Source organism: Syngnathus acus, chromosome 21 (genome assembly GCF_901709675.1).
Source record: "Syngnathus acus chromosome 21, fSynAcu1.2, whole genome shotgun sequence".
NCBI lineage: Eukaryota > Metazoa > Chordata > Actinopteri > Syngnathiformes > Syngnathidae > Syngnathus > Syngnathus acus.
Genome location: NC_051105.1, coordinates 14,743,728 through 14,770,540, shown reverse-complemented (window position 1 = coordinate 14,770,540; position 26,813 = coordinate 14,743,728). Strand labels below are relative to the sequence as shown.

The 26,813-nt window shown below is 43.0% G+C and overlaps 1 protein-coding gene and 1 long non-coding RNA gene across 5 annotated transcripts in view; one reads left to right on the top strand and one right to left on the bottom strand.

Annotated features, from left to right (window-relative positions):
* wdr4 (WD repeat domain 4) overlaps positions 1-26,813 on the top strand; it is a 103,566-nt gene that overhangs the window by 37,708 nt on the left and 39,045 nt on the right. For 3 of the 4 annotated variants that reach the window (XM_037280664.1, XM_037280662.1, XM_037280661.1), the window contains 2 exons: positions 6,225-6,323; positions 10,596-10,660. In XM_037280664.1, coding sequence (XP_037136559.1) covers positions 6,225-6,323; positions 10,596-10,660 — 164 coding nt within the window. The remainder of the gene's footprint in view (positions 1-6,224; positions 6,324-10,595; positions 10,661-26,813) is intronic. The other variant, XM_037280663.1, reaches the window with a different exon arrangement.
* Positions 16,493-26,769, bottom strand: LOC119139740. Its single transcript, XR_005101438.1, has 3 exons — positions 26,343-26,769; positions 24,998-25,000; positions 16,493-16,506 (listed from the first exon to the last, which is right to left on the bottom strand). It is a non-coding gene; the product is annotated as an uncharacterized LOC119139740 (long non-coding RNA).

Sequence of the window (26,813 nt, the reverse complement as noted above, 5' to 3'; positions counted from 1 at the left end):
ATGAAGCCCCAGACAACATGGCTCCTCGGATCATAGGGGCACGCAAACCCCTCCACCACGATAAGGTGACGACTCACGGAAGGGAAGAAACTTATCCGTTGATGAAAATAACCCTTAATTCATAAATACTACTAAATATGTTACATATTATATTAATGTAATTAGATTCTAACTATAAAAACTTGATGTGCTGGAGAGCAAATATGAGAGCAGGTGTGGAGTCAGTGCCAAAACAATCAAGGAAACGTGCGTGCATATACCGTATTTTCCTGACTTTAAGTTGCTCCGGAGTACAAGTCGCACCAGCCGTACAATGCATAATAAAGAAGAAAAAAACATAAGTTGCACCGGAGTATAAGTCGCATTTTTGGGGGAACTTTATTTTACAAAATACAATACCAAGAACTGTGTTACATAAACACAAACGAGGAACTGAGAACGTGCCTGACGTTATTCAAATAACTATAACATGCATAACAAGTTTGTATAACCACTTCAAACCACATCACTCAACAATCATTAAATTCATCAAATCTTCTTTGTCCTCCGTCTCACTTATAAACAACGCCGCTGCTGACTCCAGAAGTACATGCGGCGCTGACGTCAGACTCATCGTCAGTTGTGGTTTTACTTATTCCACAGGCCTATCTATATAACTATACACAAACCATACGTATATCAAATAACTATAACATATACAGTGGAGCCTCGGTTTTCGACCACAATCCGTTCCAGAAGGCTGTTCGAGAAGTGAATTGTTCGAATTCCGAATCATGTTTTCCCCATTACAAATTAAGGAAAAAAATGTACTCTGTTCCAATAAAAAAAAACGCCTTTTTTAAGCATTTTTTCATTTGCGCATTTTTGACCGATCGCGCAACTGCAGTGCACCGCCGAACGCGCAACCGTAGCGCGTCGCCGACCGCGCAACTGCACCGCGCTGGTCGCATTATTGTGACAGAGCCGTCGCTGAAATTTAGAAAATATTTTTAAAGTCCTGATGTACTTTCCAAAATTTAAATGGACCTCAGTGCGCAGGGAGCTTAATTTTGTCCGATCGCGCAACTGCAGCGCACCGCCGAACGCGCGACCGTACCGCGTCGCCGACCGCGCAACTGCACCGCGCTGGTCGCAATTGTGACAGAGCGGTCGCTAAAATGTAGAAAATATTTTTAAAGTCCTAATGGACTTTCCAAAATTTAAGTGGAGCTCAGTGCGCAGGGAGCTTAATTTGGTCCGATCGACAAACTGCGGATCAAAAGTCTAGTACAGAGACAAGTTTTTGATGCACCACCTGTTTTCGACTAATCTGAACTTTTAAAGCTTTTAAGGCCGACTTTAAGTGTTTCCCGTTTCCTCACCTCTGTCACCAGGTGTTTGTGAGTTAAAGCTCTGCTCTGATTTTCAGATATCCGTCACCGTGTTGCCGTTTTGATTTGTTTATTACATTTAGATGTATTCTTTCACTGATTCTTCAAGATGATGTGTTTGGTCAGAATGTTTGCCGTGTGTTGTGATTTCGCCTCATAAGCTCATAAGACTAGCTCAGTGCCCTAGTGGTAGAGTGTCTGCCCTGAGACTGGAAAGTTGTGGGTTCAAACCCCGGCCGGGTCATACCAAAGACTATAATAATGGGACCCATTGCTTCCCTGCTTGGCACTCAGCATAAAGGGTTGGAATTGGGGGGTTAGATCACCAAATGATTCCCAAGCGCGGCACGGCTGCTGCTCACTGCTCCCCGAGGGGATGGATCAAAATCACACGGGGATGGGTTAAATGCAGAGGACAAATTTCACCACACCCAGATGTGTGTGACGATCATTGGGACTTTAGAGAAAAAAAAGAAGATAAATATCTTTCATAGATCTGACCTGCAGGCGGTGAAGTGATGGAAACTGTTATTCATAATAACAGTGTCGTATGTAATGAGAATCAGTGATAGTAGTTTTTTGGTGAAATATTTTTTTAATGCTGTCAATAAATGCATTTGTTTTCAAAAAGCTTTTTTAAATATCCATGCTTTACTAACTACTAAAGGCCAAAACCTTTTATGCAATGACCTTTACATGTCATTTATATCACTTCACACAAACACTACATCCATCTGCTCCTGGTTCGGCCCCCCCGGTCAAAATTTAGAACCCAATTCGGCCCGCCGCAAGTCAAAAGGTTTGCCCACCCCTGTACTAGATGCATGACAAGATAGGACCAGCTCCGCAGTACAGTGCAAGGTCAGTTTTATAATTTTACAAAGAACTTGCAATAAAGACAATACTATACCATATTTCCCTCACTATAAGGCGCACTTAAAAACTTCAAATTTACAAAAAAAAAAACAGTGTGACTTATAATGCAGAGCGCCTTGTATATAGATCAATTGATGAATTTGTTGATATATACTGGTTGTACACGACGCACTACGGTTCAGTACAACAAGTAAATTACAAGGTCGCATCGCTTTCAGCATTACGGCAACCGTGGTCAGGGGCGTCACTGAAGTAAGCTACTACTGGTGGATCGCATGACATTTAAAAAAAACACATTTTTCTATAGGCTAGAATCCATCCCATCGCTTGATTGACATACAGGTCAGCCTGTCGAGAGGCAATCACAGTGAACCGTCCCCCCTCACCGCAGCCTATTTGGCTGCACATACACAAGCCCGGCACCAAAGCCAATAAGCTTATCAACGCATTACGCATCAATGCACACTCGCTTTTTGCTTTTAAACTAAAGAAAGTTTATGACAATGAAAAATGAGTGGGGTTGCTGGACCAAGTAAGAAGCCAAAACCGTATCACTTTCATACGGAATGGGAGTTGGATTTTACCTCATTGACTGGGTTGACATTCCCTTTAGCACAGCTCCATCTAGTGGATGCAGAACGCAACCCTAGTCAACCCCAGTTTGGTGCAGTAGCTTCTATTCCATGTGTCTTTTAATCCGGTGCGCCCTATATGTGGAGAAAAAAAAAATTCAATGAAGGTGCGCCTTATAATCCAGTGCGCTTTATAATGCAGAAAATAATGTATATACAATTAAGTGCAGCATTTAGGGTCTTGGTTGCTCATGGATAAAAACTGTTCTTGAATCTATTGGTCCAATATTTCATGGACTTGAGCCTCCATTCAGATGGCAACAAATGGAAACTTTTTGAGCTGGGTGTGAGGGGTCTGCAAAGATCCTTTGTCCTCACACACACATTTTCTATTGGTCCTTTGTCCATGCTTCTTCCGCACGGCTAACTCCAAATCAAAATTTGGTATTGTCCTTTTAAAATCTGATGTAATCCGGGAGAACCGGAATGTTAGTCTCTGTTCCACTCGATTCCTGGTTGTCAATGCCTTACCCATCCTACACTATAACTGTTTACATGGTATCCCCCATAAAAACATTAAAGTATGTCCAATTACCGTATTTTTCGGACTAAAAGTCGCTCCGGAATATAGGTCGCATTAGCCATAAAATGCACAACGTGAAAAAAACCATATATAAGTCGCTCTGGAGTACAAGTCGCATTTTGGGGGAAATTTATTCGACAAAATGCAACACCAAGAACAGACATGGAGCAACAACAGGCTAAACGATAGGTATGCTAACGTGACATAAACACAAACGAAGAGCTGAGAACGGGCGTGACGTAACATTCAGAGTTATTCAAATAACTATTACATAAATAACACGTCCAAAGGCTGCGCCAACTAGGTGTTGAGGGCACTGCACTCGACTGGCTCACCTCCTACCTCACCAACAGAAACCAGTTCATCTCTCTCTCCGGTCACACATCCATCCTCTCCCCAGTTACACAAGGGGTCCCCCAAGGCTCAGTTCTTGGCCCCCTCCTATTCATCTGTTACCTCTTTCCCCTTGGTACTGTCATCCGCAAACTCAATCTGGACTTCCACTGCTACGCTGATGACACCCAGATCTACATACGTACGACACCAACCCGTAACCCTTCCCTCACTCATTTTGAAACCTGCATCTCTACAATAAAAGCATGGCTGACCCACAACTTTCTCAAACTCAACAGTGACAAAACAGAGTTCCTCCTCATAGGCACTAAATCCTCCCTTAACAAAACTGGATCCATCACACTCACCATCGACTCCTCAAACATCACTCCCTCCCCTCTGGCACGCAATCTTGCCGTTATTTTTGACCCCACACTGTCCTTTCAACCTCATGTTAGCTCAGTTGTCAAGACCTCCTACTTCCACCTCCGACGCATCGCTAAAATCCGGCACTGCCTTTCTCTCCCTGCCGCTGAATCTCTCATCCACGCCTTCATCTCATCCCGGCTTGATTACTGCAACTCCCTTCTCACTGGAATCACTGCTCACTCACTCCATCGACTTCAACTAGTCCAAAACTCTGCTCCCCGCCTCCTTACCCACACCCGGTCCCGTGATCACATCACTCCTGTTCTCCACTCTCTTCACTGGCTCCCCATGAAGGAGCATATCATTTTCGAGATACTCCTCCTCACCTTCAAAGCCCTTCACCACCTGGCTCCCACTTACCTATCCGACCTCCTTGTCCCCTACTGCCCCAACCGTCCCCTCCGATCCTCCAATACTTCACGTCTGACAGTCCCAAAATCCAAACTCAAATCCTTCGGTGACAGAGCCTTTTCCTGCACATCACCCCGACTCTGGAACTCTCTCCCCCAGTCTGTCTGTGACTCACCCACACTCCCCATATTTAAGTCCCGTCTAAAAACTTACCTCTTCTCCCAAGCGCATGACCTCCCCTACCCATAACTGGTTTCCTCTTCTTAAGTTTACCCGATTGTTTCCTCCCCGTCCCCCTCCCCTCATTTATGTCTTTGCCTTGTTCCCTGTAAGCGTCTTTGGGTGTTTGAAAAGCGCTATACAAATTTAATGAATTATTATTATTATTATTATTATAAAACCATCTGTGTCACTCCAATTCATTAAATCCATCGATCGTCCTTTATGGAAACGACGCCGCTACGTCTAAATATTCTAAATATTCCACAGACCCATATAACGATGTATAAAGTATATATCAAATAACTATCATATAAACAACAATATTATCAAACCATCTGTCACTCCAAATCATTAAATCCATCGATCAAATTCCTCGTCCTTTGTCAACAACGCCGCGCGTGCGCCCTGACGTCAGCCTCGTCGTTATTCCACAGATCTAGAATATAACTATATTATAGCGTTAACAAAGTACAAGGAAAGACGTGGGTTTGGTAAACGTCTCTTTATTTAACAAAACAAGAGTTCAACGAGCCAACAAGTACTGAACTGTAACGATAAAAACATATACAAGTTGCTATACGAAATAAAATATATCAAATAACTATAACATAAATAGTTCACCACCACACGGCCCCAAGCACCGACGTCGACCTCCAGGTGTGGACTTCCATCCCCGGAGGGGGCACTTCCAGCCACGGAGGTGGAAGAGATCTCCAGAGAATAGGACCGGGCGTGCGTAAAAGCCATGTCCGAGCCCCATCCACCGTCCCTGGACAGCCACCCGGCCGAGCGCCGGCCCCCGACTTCAATCCACAGAGGTGAAAGAGAGCTCCGTAGAGTAGGACCGGGCGTGCGTAAAAGCCATAATAGTTTTTCAAACCTTCTGTGTCACTCCAAATCATTAAATCCTTCAAACTCTTCGTCCTCCGTGTCACTTACAAACAAAGCCGCTAATGATGCCGGTAGTACGTGGGTCCCTTCGTCATCTTCGTCATCCTGTGATCGAATCTTTGTCCTTTATGTAAACCACCGCCGCGCCGCGCCACTGACGTCACTTGAAATTCAAATTACAGTAATCCCTTGCTACATCGCGGTTCCTTTATCGCAGTTTAACTTTATTTATTTATTTTTTTTTTTTTTAATTTTTAAAATTTGTGAAAAAATTCACATATAAGTCGCTCCTCAGTATAAGTCGCCCCCCCACCCAAACTATGAAAAAAAACGCGACTTATAGTCCGAAAATTACGGTAAAACATGAAAATATTACATAAGTTGTTAGTGTGGTATTAGTTAAGTGGTCGGTGTTTTTCTTTTCTGTGAATGAACATCAGATCATATTTTATTTTAGGAAATCCAGGTACTGTAATTCCACAAGTTTTACAAACATTTTCTTGCGACTGTATACGGTATATAAAAAGAAAATGCTAGAGCAAACAGCTTGAAGAAATTTGGTTTTCATTGCTGTTAAAATGTCTTTGTAATTTGTAGGATGGGACAATGAATCTGTGGAACTATAAAATTGGTCAGAAGCTCCAAAGTTGGAACTTGCACGACCTGGAGGAGACACCGAAATTGGAGAGTGAGCGGGTAACTTTGTTCTATTGTCTTTGATTTAATGTTAGGCCAGACCAGTAAATCATAGCCCAATTATTTTTCAAGGTAGAATTATCTTTAAAATACACATTTTGCCACATGATACCTACTGATATTGACATCACATGTTGAGGGCTCAGGTAACAACCAATCACGGATCACTTTGCATTCACAAGCTGAGCTGTCATTGGTTGTATGCAAATAGTAAAATGCATTTGTAATAATTATACATGAAAATTAAGTTTATTACGGACAAAATATTAACTTTTTACTGCTGAAAATGTCATCCATCCACCTTCTGAACCGTTTTTCCACACGAGGGTCGCGGGCATTCTGGTGCCTATCCCAGCCGACTTCAGGCGGTAGGTGGGAGACCCTGAATCAGTCGCCAGCCAATTGCAGGGCACACATAGATGGACAACTATTCACGCTCACAACCAGTGAGTGGTCAATCGGACTACTTGCATGTGGGAGTAATCTAGAGTACCTGGAGGAAATCCACACAGGCACGGAGAGAACATGGAAATTCCACACTGGAAGGCTGGACCTGTAATCAAACCCCAATCCTCTGCACTGTGAGGTGGACGTGCCGCCACCGTGCCGCATGCAGAAAATTTCAAAATTTAAAGTATTTCAAAGAAAATTTCAAAATTTAAAGTATTTGTAAGATTTAAAGTAGGACTGTAACTTAAACGTGTTTATTACATTAATGAATTATGCTGCAAATTAACACGCTATAAAAAATTAACACAATTAGGGTCACTAAAAGACCAGCAATTTGTGAACGAAGGTTTCGAGATGGAACGTATGGTACAACTAGGTCAATGAGATACGAAGTCGCTCAGCCATGCAGTATTTTATAGGTTAATAAAAGAACCATGAAGTCACATCTCAAGTGGACCGGGAGCCAATGCAAGTTGGCTAGTATTGGGGTAATATGATTGAAGTCCCTCGTTCTTGTAAGCTGTCGAGCTGCAGTGGTTTGCACTAACTGTAGACTTTTAATATTAGACATAGGAGGACCAGAAAATAAAACATTACAAAAATCAAGGCGTGCATGTATAATTTTTGCATCATGTGCTGAAAGAACCAGACAGATTTTAGCAAAACAGTGATCCCTCGCTACTTCGCGTTTCGTTTATCGCGGATTTTTTCCAGCCCAAAAAAAAAGTTGATCTAATAAGAGTTCTAAAAATATATTTGCAGAGTTGTACTTTGTTATAAAAGAAGTTGTTATAATAAAATACTTCTGAAAACATATTTACAGTATTGTAACTTGTTATAAAAAGTTGTTATAATAATAGAGTCCTAAAATCATATTTACAGTTTGTATACTTGAGCTACATCTACATATACATCTACAAAATGCACATAGCGCTGCTATGGTAACTTGTGACCACTAGAGGTCCCTGTTTAACCAAGGTTAACAACAGAACGTCACATCTACATGTTACACACACACGATCGTGCTAACACGCGAAAACGGACCTCTAAAGGAATGTAAACCAACATTTGGAGCAATACTACATTGTCCTAAAGGTTAGACATGTGATCGTTAATTTCTCTTGTTAGGAGACCTACTTACATCGTCAATGACTGCTGTAGCGCTGTAAGATGCACTGTATGTACACGAACGTGAAACAGGAAGTGGCATCGCCTGAAAACGGCCTTCAAAATAAAGCACCTTACCTCAAATCAAAGACATAACATGGACAATTCTTAATACATACTGTACATATGTTTTTAGAACAGCTTTTATTATTATAATTTTTCTATAACAAGGTACAACACTGTAAATATGTTTTTAGAAATCTTATTAGTATAACAATTTTTTTTATAAAAAGATACAAGTGTATGCACTGCAATTGTGTGGGCACTCCCTGCCTTCTGCTGGCGTGTGGGCAAATTCGTGCCATAATTCTCCAAATTAGAAGTTTTATTTTGAATTTTAATGTTTAATTTTAATCCGCGATGTAGTGAAACCGCAATGAACAAACCGCGATGTAGCGAGGGATTACTGTTGTACTTTCAGCAAGATTTACAGTGGTGTCCTTTGGTGGTAATGACGAGCAGGGCCAATTATCGACTTCTCTGTTTTATCTGGAAGTCTGACATTGAAAGCCATCGATTGTTTAATTTCAGCAAGACTTGCCTCAAGATTACAGCAATCACGCAGATTTGTCACTTCTACCGGCATACATAATTGGGTGTCTGCAAAACAATGAAAACTGTTATATTTGTGTATGTCACCAACCGGAAGCATGTAAATACTAAACAGTAAAGGTCCAATTACCGATCCCTGCGGGATACCACCTGTAACATGAAGCTCAGAAGTTGTGATGCCATGCAGTGGGTCCTCTCTGGGAGATGAGAACTAAACCAGGTCAGCGTTGACCCCAAAATACCAACGCAGGTTACAAGGCAATCGAATATGTTGTGATTGACAGTTTCAAAGTCAGCACTACGATCGAGTAATAATAGTACTGATAAGGCGTTGGAGTCCATAATTAAGAGACAATAATTACTGTAATTTTCGGACTAAAAGTCGCTCCGGAATATAGGTCCCATTAGCCATAAAATGCACAATAACGTGAAAAAAAACATATATAAGTCGCTCCGGAGCATAAGTCGCATTTTGGGGGGACAAAATCCAACACCAAGAACATACATGAACGAGCAACAACAGGCTAAACGATAGGTATGCTAACGTAATGTAAACACAAACGAAGAGCGTAGAACGGGCCTGACGTAACATTCAGAGTTATTAAAAAAAACTATTACATAAATAACACGTTTATAAAACCATCTGTGTCACTCCAATTCATTAAATCCATCGATTGTCCTTTGTCAACACGTCCAGGAGACGTGGAAAAATCACGTCTTTTTGCTTACGTGATTTTGCCGCTTTTTCCATTCTTATTTTCCTTTGTCAAAAATGCGTGCGCGCCGCTGACGGCTCTTGCACTTAAAAATATTCCACAGGCCCATATAACGATATATAAATTATATATCAAATAACTATTATATAAGCAATAATGTTATCAAACCATCTGTGCACTCTAAATCATTAAATCCATCGATCAAATTCCTCGTCCTTTGTCAACATCGCCGCGCGTGCGCCCTGACGTCAGCCTCGTCGTTATTCCACAGATCTACTATATAACTATATTGTAGCGTTAACAAAGTTCAAGGAAAGACGTGGGTTTGGTAAACGGCTCTTTATTTAACAAAACAAACTTACAGGCGTAAGTCGACGAGTCGATCTTTGTCCTGACACGGCTCTTTATTTAACAAAACAAACTTCCAGGCGTGTGGCGGCGTGGACTTCCAGCCACGGAGGTGGAAGAGAGATCCATAGAATAGGACCGGGCGTGCATAAAAGCCATGACCAAGCCCCATCCACCGTCCCCGGACAGCCACCCGGCCGAGCGCCGGCCCCCGACTTCTATCCACGGAGGTGAAAGAGAGCTCCGTAGAGTAGGACCGGGCGTGCGTAAAAGCCATAATAGTTTTTCAAACCTTCTGTGTCACTCCAAATCCTTAAATCCTTCAAACTCTTCGTCCTCCGTGTCACTTAGAAACAAAGCCGCTAATGATGCCGGTAGTACGTAGGGCCCTTCGTCATCCCGTGATCAATCTTCGTCCTTTTTGTATACAACCGCCGCGCCACGCCGCGTCGCGCTGCTGACGTCACTTGAAATTCAAATTACAGTAATCCCTTGCTACATCACGGTTCGTTTATCGCGGTTTCACTTTTTTTTCTTTTTTTTTTTTGGGAAAAAAACACAAGTCGCTCCTTATTATAAATCGCCCCCCCACCCAAACTATGAAAAAAAACGCGACTTATAACTTGCAAGGGTTGTCTCAGTAGAGTGATCAACTCTAAAACCATATTGCAAAGGTTAAAAACTATTGTAAGCAACCATATAACCATTGTTGTTGCGCCACAACGTTTTTGAGAATTTTTGCAACGAACTGGAAAAGGCTGGGCAAACTGGCTGGAAAGAGTGAAGTCTAGCCTTCTACAATCGGTCTGAACGCCCATGCGACACCACCCCAATAACTAGAACAGGAGTTGGGAACCTATGGCTCGTGAGGCTAATGTGGCTCTTTTGATTGGTTGAGCTAGCACGCTAGCAAATCTTTAAAAATTCTCAAAATATTGTGTGGCCGCCACCATGTATGTATAGATGGAAGATAAATTACTGGCATCCAGAAATGGCACACTAGATTATGTATAATCTATTGTTTTCATTTAATTTCCAGAAAGTAATTGTTTGCCATATAACCAGCTCCTTTGATGGGTGTCACATAGCTGTGCAGTTTGACAGGTAAGTGCACTTACCTGTTTGTGAAAGTCTGAATACTTTTGTTCTTCTTTGAAATAATCATCATAACCTTTTTACATTATCGTCATGTTCAGGCCTTTCACAGCTAATTAAAAAGAATGAAGAGTCATTAACTCTTTCACTGCCAATGACGAATAAATTTGTCAGACAAAAAAGTCACGCACTTGGTCTTTGACAAATGTAGTAAAACCGTTTTTTAATGGGATGGGTGAGCCAAAGTCTGGGCCGTCTTTTCTGAAGCGTTCAAGATAGGAGACCAATTTTTCAAAAATGCCGCAAGGAATACTCCTCCCCGACAGTCAGGAAGGTAAGATGCTAACTCAGACATGGGCAAACTACGGCCCCGAGGGCCACATCCGGCGCACGGGGCCGTTTAATCCGGCCCGCCAAACCTGAATAAATTGTATTAATTTTTTTTTGGGTCATTTTCCCTGCAATTACTATGTTTCCCCAGTAGATGGGGAAGCGCCCGCCTGCGCATTTACTCCCGGGAGCCGTGTCAGAAAGCTCGGTGCACACACTCACAAGTGCGTGTGCGTACTCAGTAGTACGTAGTAATTTCATCTATCAGTGCCGAATTTCGAGTGTAGGGTGTGACGTCAAGTATTCTCGAGTTTTCAGATACAGTGTTACGCTAATGCCACCCACAAACCTTCCCCTGGAATCCTTCCATTAAAATGAGTGGCCCGAAGAAAAGAAAGGTGGACACTGAGTGCCGAATGTTAAAAAAGAGTGGACAATTTGGCTCGACCTACGTGTGTGAGAAGACGTTCAGCCACATGAACGTCAACAAAGCCCGTCACAGATCTAGGTTAACGGACCGACACCTCGGCTCTATCCTAAGAATTACCACAACAAATTTTACTCCAGACTATGATGCACTAGCAAAAAAGGGAAACCAACAATACTATTGATTTCTTTATTACTTTATTTAGATGTATTCTTTCACTGATTCTTCAAGATTATGTATTTGGTCAGAATGTTTGCCGTTGGATGTGATTTCGCCTCATTAGATAAACAAATTTCATAAATCTGACCTGCAGGCGCTGAAGTGATGGAAAATGTTATTCATCATAACAGTGTCGTATTTAATAAGAATCACTGATTGTAGTTTTTTGGTGAAATATTTTTTTAATGCTGTTAATAAATGCATTTGTTTTCAAAAAGCTTTTTTTAATATCCATGCTTTAGTATCTACTAAAAGTAAAAACCTTTTATGCAATGACCTTTACATGTCATTTATATTACTTCACACAAACACTACATCCATCTGCTCCTGGTTCGGCCCCCCGGTCAAAATTTAGAACCCAATTCCGCCCGCAAGTCAAAAAGTTTGCCCACCCCTGTGCTAACTGCTCGCGATCATAACACCTTGTCCTTCAGTCACATTTAGGCCATTGTTCTGCTATACTAAAGATTTGTAGCCAGCACTAATGTGTGTACAGATCATGCACCGTAGATATGGACAAGAATGTATAATGCAGAGTGCTCGCCGAAGTGCTAGTAATGTGCTTGCATAGTTGTGGAACTGCTCTGTAATGTATTCACAGGAAATAATCATTCAGTCAAACATTTGAATCAAGGTGAAATTAAACGTAAAAGTAGAAACCAAGTGGACATTTTGTGATATACGTATGTATGGGAGCGGTTCGCAGCCGAGTGTGAAGCGGTCGGGATGAGGGTCAGCACCTCCAAATCCGAGTCCATGGTCCTCGGTCGGAAAAGGGTGGAATGCCCTCTCCGGATCGGGGATGAGATCCTGCCCCAAGAGGAGGAGTTCAAGTATCTTGGGGTCTTGTTCACGAGTGAGTGCAGGATGGAGCGCGAGATCGACAGGTGGATCGGTGCAGCGTCGGCAGTAATGCGGACTCTGTACTGGTCCGTCGTGGTGAAGAGAGAGCTGAGCCAAAAGGCAAAGCTCTCGATTTACCGGTCGATCTATGCTCCTACCCTCACCTATGGTCACGAGCTATGGGTCGTGACCGAAAGAACAAGATCCAGGATACAAGCGGCCGAAATGAGTTTCCTCCGCAGGGTGTCCGGGCTCTCCCTTAGAGATAAGGTGAGAAGCTCGGTCATCCGGGAGAGACTCAGAGTAGAGCCGCTGCTCCTCCACGTTGAGAGGAGCCAGATGAGGTGGCTCGGGCATCTCATCAGGATGCCTACTGGACGCCTCCCTGGAGAGGTGTTCCGGGCACGTCCTACCGGTAGGAGACCCCGGGGACGACCCAGGATGCGCTGGAGAGACTATGTCTCTCAGCTGGCCTGGGAACGCCTTGGAATCCCCCAGGATGAGCTGGGTGAAGTGGCTGGGGAGGGGGAAGTCTGGGAGTCCCTCCTTAAGCTGCTACCCCCGCGACCCGACCCCGGATAAGCGGAAGAAGATGGATGGATGGATGGATGGATGGACATATGGTAAAAATATTTTTCCCATGTGTGAGGATAAGCTTTACTGAACACGGATGGATGCTGCAGTAATAAAATATTTTTATTAATAATAATAATTTAATTCACAGGCTAAATCCAACAGAACCCCAGAAGCATTGCTTAGATTCTGACTGTCCTGTTGACGTTCGGGAGCTGTTTTCTATATAGAAGATATATTGTGGATGAAACACACTTTTGTAAAGTTCAAAGGCAAAATTATTTTTTTTTTCTTAAAAATCAACATTATAAATAGTTATAATTAAAGCAAACAAATACCACGCACCCACACGCTTGCGCATTCACACATTCATGGACATGCGCATGAGATGTTCATGGTGTCTGTTAGGGTGGTGCTCACTCTAACTTATTTTGCAAGAACCACACAGGAGACAAGCGAGTCATTTTAGACACCTGCAAGTGGAGAGTCCATTCATAGCTGTGCTTACAGCGATGGTCGAATGGAGGTCTGACTCAGGTCTCATCAGGTGCATATTTATTGAGAGAAACAGAGTGGGGTCGAAAGTGGGGGTGTTGGAACACAGGATGGGGTGAAGCCGCTTCCCTGCTGATCAAAGCATAGCAGGGGGCCTTTTACGACTTTGTGTAAACAAAGCAACTCTGATTGCTTCCTCTGCAGCTAGTCAATCAGTTGAAAAGATCTTAGCACTTTGGTCTACTACTTTTGTTAAGACAGGACAAGCTAGGTAAATTATTAAAGTTTACATTCCAACATAATAATACGATGAAGATATTCTGCAAACCCTAACATATCCCTCCTGTTTTATCATATGATTATGTCAACCCCGATCAATCAAACATGAGTAAGAAAATACAATGACAGCAATAACTCCCAGTGAAGATGAGGTTTTTTCCTCAATACTCCAGTCCAAATTTTGTGTGTAACTGAAAAAACCTGCGGCCAGATTAAATGCAGGAAAAGAGTTACACGGTCCCTCTGCCTTAGGCGACCAGAATATTATCAATAACAACAGTTCAAGAAAAACATTGCTCGTGATTGTTCAGCCGTTGGGGGCTTGGCACGCCCACTGGTGGAGGGTGAGCACAATTCTCACCCCCTTCGCAGCTCTGCTCCGTCCGGGGAGAACTTGGAAATATCTGCTGCGTGGTCATTGTCTTCAGTGGCTCAGGGTGGACTACCTGGCCACCAAGGGGGAAGAGGATTATTCTGCCTCTGTATGAACTGGGGGCGGGGACGCTGTCGATTGGCGGATCTGGTTCCTCGCAGGAACCCTTCTCTGGGGCGCACTGGGACAGATGATATCACGTATCTCCTTTGCCGGCCAGCCGGACGGCATGTGAGATGCGCTCCACCAATTTATAGGGTCCAGTCCACGCAGGCTCCGTCCCCCTCCTTCTTGGGACCTTCAGCCAGAACGTTGGGGTGATCTGGACCCCGGTCTTTGCTTCCGTATCCGCAGTAGTTTGCTGAGCAAATCCCTATCTGGATCCGCCACTGAAAGAACAGCAGCACGTCCGGAAAAACAGCAAAAAACAGCACCTTTTCTGCAACCTTTGCATTAGTCATTTGAGATGTTTCTTCTGCTCCTCTCATCACGGTTTTGGTTGCCCTGGTTACAGAGGCGTTGCTACACTAAAGGGAGGGAAGATTGTGTCTGTAGCAACGCTGATTAGCTAAGGAATGTAGTGTGGTGTGAATTAGCACTTCATTGTCGGCCCGTGACCCCCGCAGAATTTGTCCTCTTCCTCAACCAGCTGTTCCTCACTCCTGGTTGGCTGACTTGTCCTCGTGTGGGATCAGATAACTTGAATTGCCGCTTTCCTGTGGAACAATGCAACTAAACCTTTGCTAGACTTTATCTACTTGGTAAATTAACACACAATAATAATAAGTAACTTGTCCCAAACATTTCAGCACACATTGAGTAAATGTAAGGTAACTGGTATGCAGTTCCTTAAACAAATATTGAGTAAATATAGGATAACTTGTATGCAACTACTTCAAACTGTATATAACACTTAACAAAGAAAAACAGTTCTGACCAACAACAATCTATGAACCAAACCTACAGTTAGATAAAAGGTATGAAGTTCCTTTGGACCAAATAAGAACATTTCGCCTATACAAATAAGCTCTGCTCGATGTTGGTGAAGGCCTCTTACAGGAACAAAAACACACACATAACAAAAGGACAGGAAAGAGACATATGGCTGACAGGGATCAAAAGACATCCCTGTCACTAAAAAGGAAGAATCTAAACAAAAGGAAAGTCATAAAATGTAAAGACAAGGCCTCCAGGTCTGGCAGGCCAAGGCTTCACTTAAATTATTCCAACATTTCCCCCCTGTTTATCACATATTTGCTCAATTTTTACATCACCAAAAACAACCACCTATCTCGATTGTCAGTTGTCGGATCACAAGTATGAGCACATATAAGTTTACACCAAAAAGGATAGATGTTGCGACATTATCATTCGGAAACACACAGATCTGGGAAAAAGTCTGTAAACTCAAGTGCAAAAATTGCATCATCGTTATCATCAACATGCTGGCGTTCAGACATTAGGCATACCCGGGCCATCTTGTCGTCCATGGGCGATATTGCTGTAGTGATGAGACGATTAAACAGCACGCAGACATCGAATACCACAACATTCACACAAGGTGAGTACAGCAGCAATTGAGGACACAAGGGCTTTATACTTCCCAAAAGCAGTCATCCACTTGTAGTGCTCCTTCATTCTCGTGTTGAGGGATTGCAAGCCTGCAATCGCCTTCGTCAGGCTCCCATCAGGGGCGGTGTCGTTCTGGACGAAGGTGCAGCATTGTTCTCTGAACATTGCGCAGACCCTTCCCTTCTCAGACAACAACATAACAAGAGCATTCCGGTTCTGGATTGACATTAGGGAAGGCGTGGCTAGCTGTTCGTGCACTGCCTCAAGTCCCGCTTGCGTCCGTTTGCCCAATTTCTGCATGTTGCAATGGATGTAATTCATCCTGTCAACGCTCTTGTTCATCGTACACCAGCAGCAAATGGAGGACTCCCATCCCGCTGCAATTTGGTTAATTAATCCTTATTAATCAGGAACTCCTCTGGGGACTCTAATTGCATCAATTTCAGTCAGATCATCGTCGCCTCTCAAATTTAAAGACATTATGTTTTTGTTTTTTCCAGCTTTTTCCCAGATCTTGGCATGTGTTACTGGTTCTCCTGTTTTTTCTCTAGTTAATTATCACTCCAAAAGCAACCTTTTTTGGTCTTTTATTTTATTTTATTTTTTTTCTTAGCATTTAACTTACTCAAAATCACTCTTTCTTCAAAGTCGCTCAACTAATTGTCCATAGTAGTCTCCAACAACAACCATTCAACCTGTATTTTCCTTTCAGTCAGGCATTCAGTCATCAATGCTCATTTGCATCTCACACACAATCTCCAAAAAGGAGTCTTTCTATCACATCGGTCCCAATTCATCCAAGCTCACCACACAACATTCACATACCATTTTCAACTCAAGGTTCCTGATAGAACAATCCACCAATCCAAAAAAAAACTCAACACAAAAAAAACTGCCGACAAACTAATCAGAATTCTTTTTTTTTTTTTTTTGTTATTAAATTTGAAGAACTCAATCTCTCAGATTCAGCTCGCATATGGAAGTTTGTATAATCTTATAACACAACCAGTCAATTATTTCTATTAAATGTAGCATTGCAATGTCTTAAATTCACAATTCTGATTCTCCCAATATCTGAAAGCATGTTCTGTCGTTTCTTACTTAACATGCACTAGCGTGGATCAGTTTCTGCTTGCAAACAGATTTCTCTCTTTTCCTCTCATTTTTATCTTTCAAAATCGTTTCTGTTTTGCGGTGCAAATCAGATAGACTACAGACTAATAAATTCTTTAGTGCACCTATATTAGCCAATTTCATCCATTTAAACATAACACTTACAACACACAGACAACACAAAAACAGCAGAGACACAGCTCACAAACAATACCAACAAACAACGCTGCGCAAACGTCATCCTCTATTTTTACGTTTTGGTTATACTTATTTTATTTTATTTATTTATTTCCTCAGTGACTTTTATCCTTCGTGCAACTATTGTCACACCTTCCTTAAGCATCACCCTGCTTCAATCTCACTTGCTACCACGCCCTCGTCACACCCCTGGAGTGGGTACGACCCCACTCCGCGCGCAGCCACAGCAAGGGAAGCAAGGGGGGGGGGCCCGGCATTTTCATACTGATTTATCCCAGCCTGGCCAGTACTGGGACAATCAATGCCGTCGTCCCCCACCCGCGCCAACCCAGCAAATAGCCACCCGCAGAGCCCAGAGCCCCACACCTACATCAGTCTCCCCCCCCAACCAAATTACAATATCAATCACCCCACACACCTTCCAACATCCGTGGAGACAATGGAACAGAACATGTGCAACACCACAGGACCACCACCGGCTCCTACAGCCTTTTCACACCACAATACCACACTCCCCCCTCCACAGTCCAGTCTCAGTGGAGACAATGGAAGGCAGGAAGGCACAGGTGAGACACTGGAGGAGCAAGCTCCTGCGGTCCTTCCGCAAACCAATTACAACAAACAACAAAAGCCCAAATCACTTATGTCTGTTTGGGAGGATCACAACGGCCAAATTTTACAAATGACAACCCACAAGACGCAGGTCTTGGAACCACATCGACGACCGCCAAACGCAAATGCCGGGTCAAGGAATGTCTCTATATTAGCATGAGCGGTCAAAAAAAGGGGGGGGGGAGCTTGTGATGCTGAAAACTTGGCCTTTCCTCTGCCCCTTCCTCCACCCTTTGATTGGTATTGTTTCTTTCTAAAACACTCTTTTGACCAGTGTCCACGTTTCCCACAGTTCCAACAGTTGTCAGAATCTGATGGGGGTTTTGAATTATATGGCGGCCTGCGACCTTGCTGGCCTCTACCTCTTCCTCTGGCCCGCTGGGACCCATGGAAGAAGACTGTTGTATCTTCATCTAGGTCATCATCATCATCATTGCCTAGATGAAATACATCAGAACTTTTGCCTCTTTTGATCACTTTTTCAGCATGTCTGGCCCATTGCATAGTTGTTGTCACACTTGCAATATCTACTTCCACCAAATGTTTCCTCACCCAGTTGCCTATTTCAGGGCGGAAATTAGTAAGGAGCGCATTTTTAAGTTGTTGCTGATAAGCACTCTCAGCTGCATCATTGAATGGGATGCCACTATGCACCCTGAATTCCTTTTCAAATCTTAAGCGAAAATCATCAGTATCTTCCCCAGGCTTCTGTTTTATTCCTGCCAAATGACCATAATTCGTTCGTCTTCGAAATATAGTTCCCACTCTTTGCACAAGATCATTCCATTATGCTGCATACTCCCCTACCAATTGATTTCCCTCAACGGGATAGGGAAAAGGCCCTTGATTATTTCCCATCTTAATTTGGTATTTCTTTTTTAGGTTTATACAATTTTTTTTTTCAAAGTTTTTTCTTTCTTTGAGGATCCTCAATGCAGGTTTAAATTGACCTTTCAACAAATTACTAGCCTGTGTTATTGCCGTGGATCAATGCTAGAACCACTTTTTAGTCAATTTATCCTACCAGTCACACAAATTCCAGCGCTTTTTATTCTTAGGCCTATCCAGGATGGGTGTAAAACCCTCCAAAACAGCTTGGAAGAACGGACAAAAATAATAATCTACGCCCTTCTTCAATTAGGAAAAAGAAACTCTGTTTTTTCTTAGCCCGTTCCTTCCACTGGGACTTGAACCCAAGCTGTTCTTTGGCCGGAAAAACGTACAAAGAAAAATCTACACTCTTCTTTGATTAACAAAAATGAAGCTCCGTGTTTCTTAGCACGTTCCTTCCGCTGGGACTCTAACCCAAGCCAGATCCCTCAGCTTGGAAATACAGACAAAGAAGAATCTACGCACTTCTTCGATGAACGAAAAATAAGCTCTGCTTTTCTTAGCCTGTTTCTTCCCCTGGGACTTGAACCCAAGCTATCTCCCGTGCACCTTTTACGCGTTTCACCACACAATCTTTAACTTACTTGTCCCCTGGTTCGTTGCACTGCCGGAACCCGTCAATCCACCTCTGTCAGACGAAGGCAGACCTAAGACGCTGGCCCAGCGAAGAAATACTCTTCCCAGGACTTTCTTTTCCAGGTCCTCCTAAAGGACGCTGGCTTGTCGACAATGCAGCACGTTCTGCTCCGTCACCCAGATGGCGGGTATGAGGATCCCGGGTTTCGGCACCAAAAATGTTAGGGTGGTGCTCACTCTAACTTATTTTGCAAGAACCACACAGGAGACAAGCGAGTCATTTTAGACACCTGCAAGTGGAGAGTCCATTCATAGCTGTGCTTACAGCGATGGTCGAATGGAGGTCTGACTCAGGTCTCATCAGGTGCATATTTATTGAGAGAAACAGAGTGGGGTTGAAAGTGGGGGTGTGGGAACACAGGATGGGGTGAAGCCGCTTCCCTGCTGATCAAAGCATAGCAGGGGGCCTTTTACGACTTTGTGTAAACAAAGCAACTCTGATTGCTTCCTCTGCAGCTAGTCAATCAGTTCAAAAGATCTTAGCACTTTGGTCTACTACTTTTGTTAAGACAGGACAAGCTAGGTAAATTATTAAAGTTTACATTCCAACATAATCATACGATGAAGATATTCTGCAAACGCTAACAGTGTCAAACCTGCACTTTTTATTAAAGTGACCGGCTTCCCATTAAAGGGTTGGATAAACCGGGGTGAAGGGACTCGTCCGACTGCTAACCACCTTTGTTAAATTAATTCTAAAAGAATCAATATAATCTCTTTATGACACCAATCCCTCTGAAGTCAAACGACGCTCGTGCTGAGTAACTTAAATGTGAAACACGTCGTCAGAATAACCGCGCCATACTGATGGCTCCCTTCGGTGATTTGAGGCTTTTGTTATATTTCGGATATTTTTAGATGTCTTTGTTAAGACCTCAGGGATTCGTTGATCTAGCGCACACTTGCCCTAGTTGTGCCGAAGTAACTATTTATATGGGTCAGCTGTACTTCGTTGCCGAAGTAGCGAGCCCGCACGTCTTCATTCGATGAAAGGTCGAATTAATGGAAGTATGACAATGATAGTATTTGAGAAGAAATTTGATACATTAATCATTAATTCTAAAACCAAATATATAAACTCGTTACTGTTGAAATGCTTCAAACAACTCAATTATTTAAACGAATGATATTTTCAAACGAATTAAATATTTAAGCGAAATAAAATTATCCTTCAAATAGTATTGAAGGCAATTTTAAATTATTATAGATTTAATGCATCAATTGTCCGAGTTAGATTTAAACGAGGCCCGACAAGTACAGGACGGGCCCGCAACCAACGAAAAATTGAATGCATTTGAATCCAACAATAATCCGACTAGTCTAATTTAAATGCATTCATTGAATTACTTAATTGAAGTGAATATTTAAAAGAATTAAATATTTCAACGGGATAAAATTATCCTTCAAACTATTTTGAAGGCAATTTAATGCGTCAATTGTCCGAGTTTGATTTAAACGCGGCCCAAGAAATACAGGACGGGCCCGCAACCAACGAACAATTGAATGGATTTGAATTCTATGTAAAGAAGCATACACAATGGTTATTTGTCGTTCGGAAGCAAACCGGAAATGTATTTTGAAATGCACCGGAAGCTGCGCATGTTTTTGTTGAAGCGACTTGATAACTGATGAGTTGAGAGACGTTAGCATTACTCGTGTCATCTAAACGAATCTTTCTCCTCTCCTTATCCTCACGGAATCGGCTGTAAGTTATCATTGTTTATTGGATAACTTTATTATTGTTTATAAGATAAGAATATTCATAGAAGAAACTGTTTGTTGTTTCACTTGCAGTTTCACTCGTTGTGTTTAACACTGAACAGAAATAAAGGGAGCAAGACGCTCTGAATCCTGGCTCAAGTGTTCTATACATGAGTTTGGCTGGCTGATGAACTGTGACAACGTACACGAAGTACATAACGCACAGGGAGATCAGTACAGCCATATTGACCCCCCCCAAAAAGAAAACATACCTGTCTGGAGCCGCAAAAATCTAAAAGCTTTTTATAAAGCAACATAGACTGTCAATCAGGGCTGTGGACTCGGACTCGGGGACTCGGACTCGGTCGGACCCTGTCATTTTTGCCGGACTCGGACTCGGTGCTGATTTTGACCGAGTCCACCGAGTCCGACAATAAAAAAAATACTTTCAATTTTATTTTCATCATGCTGCTGAGAATGCGCGTAGGAATACTGTCCACAGCCCTGCTTACGATCAAGTTTGAAAAAGAACTTGACAGCATTGAGCGCCGCCGGCGTTTGTCGGCCGCCACCTCGCCAACCGGTCAAACGCGCTAACCCTTACCCGGGTGCCCTTTTTTCCGGGGACTAAAATACCCCAACCACGCAGCCAACGAAGAGGTCTCACCGAATCTCTGAAAGATTTCTCTTGAAGATTCCGTCAATCGTCGCCGCCGAGAGGTGCTGAACTGGACTTCGCCGGCCTGGTGGATGAACATCGCTCCCCAGGGCTTTCCTTCAGGGTCCTGTGACCTCTGCCGTGCACGGATTCGGCGTCCTCAACACTCCTCGGATCAGCGAACAGATTTCCAGGAATCCCGGACGAGCCCCCAAAAATGTTGGGTCCTCAACATTTATCTGAACAGAATCTCACAGAGGCGGGATATGTCTTTGATGGCAAGCGACTTCTGCAGAAGGGCGCAACCCCAGACACACAGCGAGTGTGGCTGAGATCTGCGCCTTCCCTCAGTTTGGTCGTGCCTTTTATTGAGGAACAAACAATGGGGCAAGTGTACATGAATGCATAGCTTCTTTAGACAGGAAGGACATTCCACAGCACAACAGGATACTATCTGGACAGAAGCGGTATGGTCGGCTCGTGACTTTAGCTAGACAAATGGGACGGATACCCCTGTGGCGGTCTCATGATCTCCACTTAAATAGGACGTTTGTCTGCTTTAGCTATCGCACGACAACCTCATGTCCTGTTTATGGATAGCTAACAATGGGGCTTATTGTATAGCGCGACTCGTGACTCCAGACATAAGTTCCTTAGCCAGCCATATGCTCCCAAGTCAACATCACGAGGTCAAAATGTCACATCCTGTAGAAAATCTTGCACACATAAGTAGATACATAGAATCCAATGATAAAAAGTATATTTTTCCCAACATTCCCCCCTGTTTAACATTGGAATTCATGAGAAAACAAAACATAAACTAATAACTACATATGTGTATGAATGAGTATACGCCTACACAATATAGTATGGCAACAACAAAGTATGAACGTTTACATTCCAGAGTTTATCAGAACTACAGCTTTCCATTCGGCTTTGGCCATGTTCGTCATAATGGAATGTATTTTGTTCTGGACCATCAAAAGAAAAAAACAAATAGGTAGGCGATTTACGCTAGGTGGTCCCACTCATCTTGTTCACGCTGGACCAACATGATATTCTGGACAGCAAACGCTGATGTCAACATTTTAGTCATCATGTGACGAATACAAGGTATGATGCATGATGTAAAAATACAGAGAAATAACAGTATGGCAACTAAAAGAACCGCGACTTTCAAGAGAAGTTGCCTCCAATTGCCATAAAACAGCCACCAAAAGGGATGGACATCCTTGGCTGGAGTTTCGTCCTGGGACATAGCCCTACGGAGGTTCCGAAGTCCTTGTAGAGCATACTCGATGTGGGTGTCATTTTCTCCTGGGATGTAGGTACAACAGGAGGTACCAACTATTTCACACACACCTCCTTTTTCGGCAGTCAGGAGATCCAAAACCATTCGGGACTGTAGTGCCATTAGTCTCAGGGCTTGCAGTTCCGTCTGGTAACCTGTAAGGGCCTCTAGAGTAAAATTGGCAAAGGTCTTCAACCTGTAGTCCATAGTTTCTATTCGGAGAATAGTCTTAGCCACACCCGCCTGTGGGAAGAGTGTGAGTGCCACCTTTTGTCCTGTGCTCCAAAGCTTGTATTCATCTGGTACGTCTGAGCCCCAGACACTGTCGTAGGGACGGAAGGTGGGAGCAACAGCTGCACGTGTCTTTCGCTGATGATGTTCCTGAAAATGTGTCAGACTGAGGAACACAGTGTGATCTGACACATATACGGGGGCACATGTGCCATCCCATTGTCCTGGAAGGACTGCGTAGCCTCGGTGACCACAGAGCCACCATCCCCCTTCGATGATGGAGTGGGGATTTTCGCCTCCTGCTAGGATTTGTCTGATTGCTAATGTGGTATTCATCGAGGTCTCGCTGGAAGGTTCTAGAAGTGCGGTGGTGATGCAGCGTTTTGTATCTCCCACTTTTACTCCATCAACACGTCTTCGTCGGAAGCACAGGGGATGTGAGATGGTTTCACTCACTTCGAGAGTCACTGGTGCGGGTGTGACGACAGAACTTCTTGACACTATTGTGAATGGCCTTGAGATGTTGTAACAGGGATGGGCGGCTAGTTGTGCCTCATTACTTTCCGACCGTCTGAGTCCTTTGAGGGGATTAAACCCAAAAGCCCTTAGTATTGCGAAACACCATCCATTTTTCTCTGGCATGGGTCGGGCATGTAGGACAGGTTGTTGACTTGATCGTGGCATTATGGAACATACATAACATTTAGTTTGATTGTATTTTTCGGCCAACATGGATACATACTGGTACCACATGTTGTCTGCATGGGGTATATCTGGGTTTATCTTTATATACTTAGTCAACAGTTCGGTCGTCATTCTCTTGATTCGAGCGGAAGTTCCACTTTCCCCTTGGGGACCCTGGACACTCCATGTCATTGGCAAGCATGCTACAGCCACAGCACAGACAAGCACTCCTCTGAGTGCCATTTTCCGTTCAGTTCCACAGAGCCACCTGAACCCCTAGGGAGCTAAATGGTCAGGGTTCTTAGTTCTTCACCGGTTTGAGACTGATGCCAAACTATAATTGGCACCCCCTTTGCAGCCGGATACTTCGCCCTGACCGGGGCCTAGGAGCCAAGCACTCTCTGCAGCTTACAGTGGCTGAGATGTTTCCAGCTGGGTCTTTCTGCACAGCTGTGGGTGTGGCGAGTAGGACTTGGAATGGTCCCTCCCACCGGGGTGAAGACCACGTCTTTCGTTTGATTACTTTGATGAAGACCCACTCACCTGGTTTTGCTGAGCCATCCTGTGGAGATAAAGGAGTGGAGGGCAGTAAACTTACATTTGACACATTTTTCGTTTGCATGGTTTTGATCATGTAGTCAGCTAGAGTTAGCTCTTCTGTGTCTTTGTCTTGATCATGTGAGATCAGAGGGAGCCTGTATGCTCTGCCATGAATGATCTCAGAAGGGGTTAAACCCTTGCCACAGGGCATAATCCTCATATAGAGTTTTACCAAATCTAGACATTCGGGCCATGGTCTTCCCGTTTCTGCCATGCATTTGGTTATTGACCGAATTGACAAAATGTGGTCCGTTGTCACTGTAAATGGTCTCTGGGATGCCATAACTGGGAATGATGGTCTTGCAGATAGCCTTTGCTATTTATAGCATCTGCATTCTTTGCTGGGATTATTTCTGTCCACCTTGAAAAGGCATCGATTAGGACTAATCAGTATTTGTACAGTCCACACCTGTTTAGTTCTATGAAGTCCATATGCGACATTTGGAACGGATATGTTGGTTCTGGGAATTTTCCTCTTTTTGGTCTTACATTCCCTTGTGGATTATTTTTTATACAGACTTCACACGTTCTACAAAAAAGTTTTGAGTACAAATTGAAACCATACGTTGTAAAGTGTTGTGATGTTAGCTCCTGCATCCCCCCTGTCGACACATGAGTACTTCCTTGTGTCGAAATTGCAGCTGCTCTAAAAAGGGATTTAGGGAGAACAAGCTTATTATTTACAACGTATATGTCTTTGTCTGTCAGATGTGCACCTTTAGCAATCCACATTTTCTGTTCTTGTTTAGGGGCTAAATGTTGCATATCATGCAAGATCTGTATATTTATTAGTTCTTCCTTTTCTGACAGCAATCTCAGAAATAGGTCTGAGGTTCCGTATTTGCCTATAGCGGCTTCCTTTGCTGTTTTATCTGCTAAGGCATTGCCTATTGATACAAAATCTTTCCTCCGTGTGTGTGCCTCACATTTGAAAATTGCAAGCTTTGTGGGCAACATTACTGCCTGGAGGAGCTGGATTAGAAGTTGTGCATGTGTTATTTGCTTTCCTGTCGAAGTTATCATTCCACGCCTTTCCCATTGTTTTGCAAAGTAAAAAACTGTTGAAAATGCATACTGGCTGTCTGTGTATACAATTAGAGTACACGCTCTGGTCAGTGCAATGATTTGTGACAATAACAGAGCTGTATAAGACAAATGTCTGGTTGGAGACAGCATGTTCATTTTACTTTGAAGTAACAACACATCAACAGTATGTGGTACAAACAGGTCTGTGGGATGGAACAAGTTAACATCTGCTGACGATTCTACTGCCATTGCAGCAGCACATATAACTTGAACACATTTTCCACTTTGTTTTCAACAGGTGTTAACCCTTCTGAAGTGGGGGTGATTTTCATATAGAGTTTCTTTTAGGTTCCCGTGTGGATCATGTTTCACACAAACAGGACATGCTTTTTTTTTTAAATTTCACTTAAGAATCTAAACCGAAGGTAACTAAAGAATCTAAACCGAAGGTAACTAATAACTCATCCCCCCCCTGTTGTCACATAAGTGACACAATTGGGGTTGCCTTAAGAAGTCATTTTGGCAAAACAGTTTTGTTACTGACGTGGTCAATAACACTTGACTTCATTTCCTCTCTGGCCTAAATGCTGCATGAGGAGAAAGGAATCTCATCCCCACGCTTCCTTTGTTTCAAAAGCAATTATCATCAATGTAGACCAAAACTTGACTTTTAGATGAAAGCGTAAAACCAGCCATTCAATCCATGATAATCAGTCAACCACTGTGAAATAAGCCCTATTTTCTTTTCTTAGCATTAAATTTGCTCAAGATCACTCTTCCTTCAAAGTTGTTCTGCTAATTTTCCCATAGCAGTCTCCAACAACGTCAACCATTCAACCTGTATCTTGTCAGTTATTCATTCCTGCTCATTTGCATCTCTCTCTCTCACACACACACACGCACACACACACGCACACACACACACACACACACACACACACACACACACACACACACACACACACACACACAGCCTCCATTATACACTGGTCTCACTCTCCTCAAGCTCTCTTCAAGCTGTTCACACAGTCATACATTATTTTCAATTCACATTCCTCATTTGAATTTGTCCCATCTCAAGGTTCTTGATAAAACAACCCACTCATTCCAATTTTGACATATTCCAAAAATTCACGCAAGAGATGCTTGCATTCATTTGATTCCATAAGCTTTTCATTTCCACAAAATTTGCAAATTTATGGCAATTTTTCTTCCATTCATTCCTAATGGCACATTCCACGTTTCACATTTACATTGTCCCAGTTTGAAATTCACATCATTCAGCCCATTCAAGTCACACCGGGGAAGGTTTTCAACATTCCCAAATCGCTAAATTAAAAAATTTATGTTTTCACGTTAACTTATTAATCCTCAAACTTGGCCAATAAAAGATTGATTAAATTTTCTGCA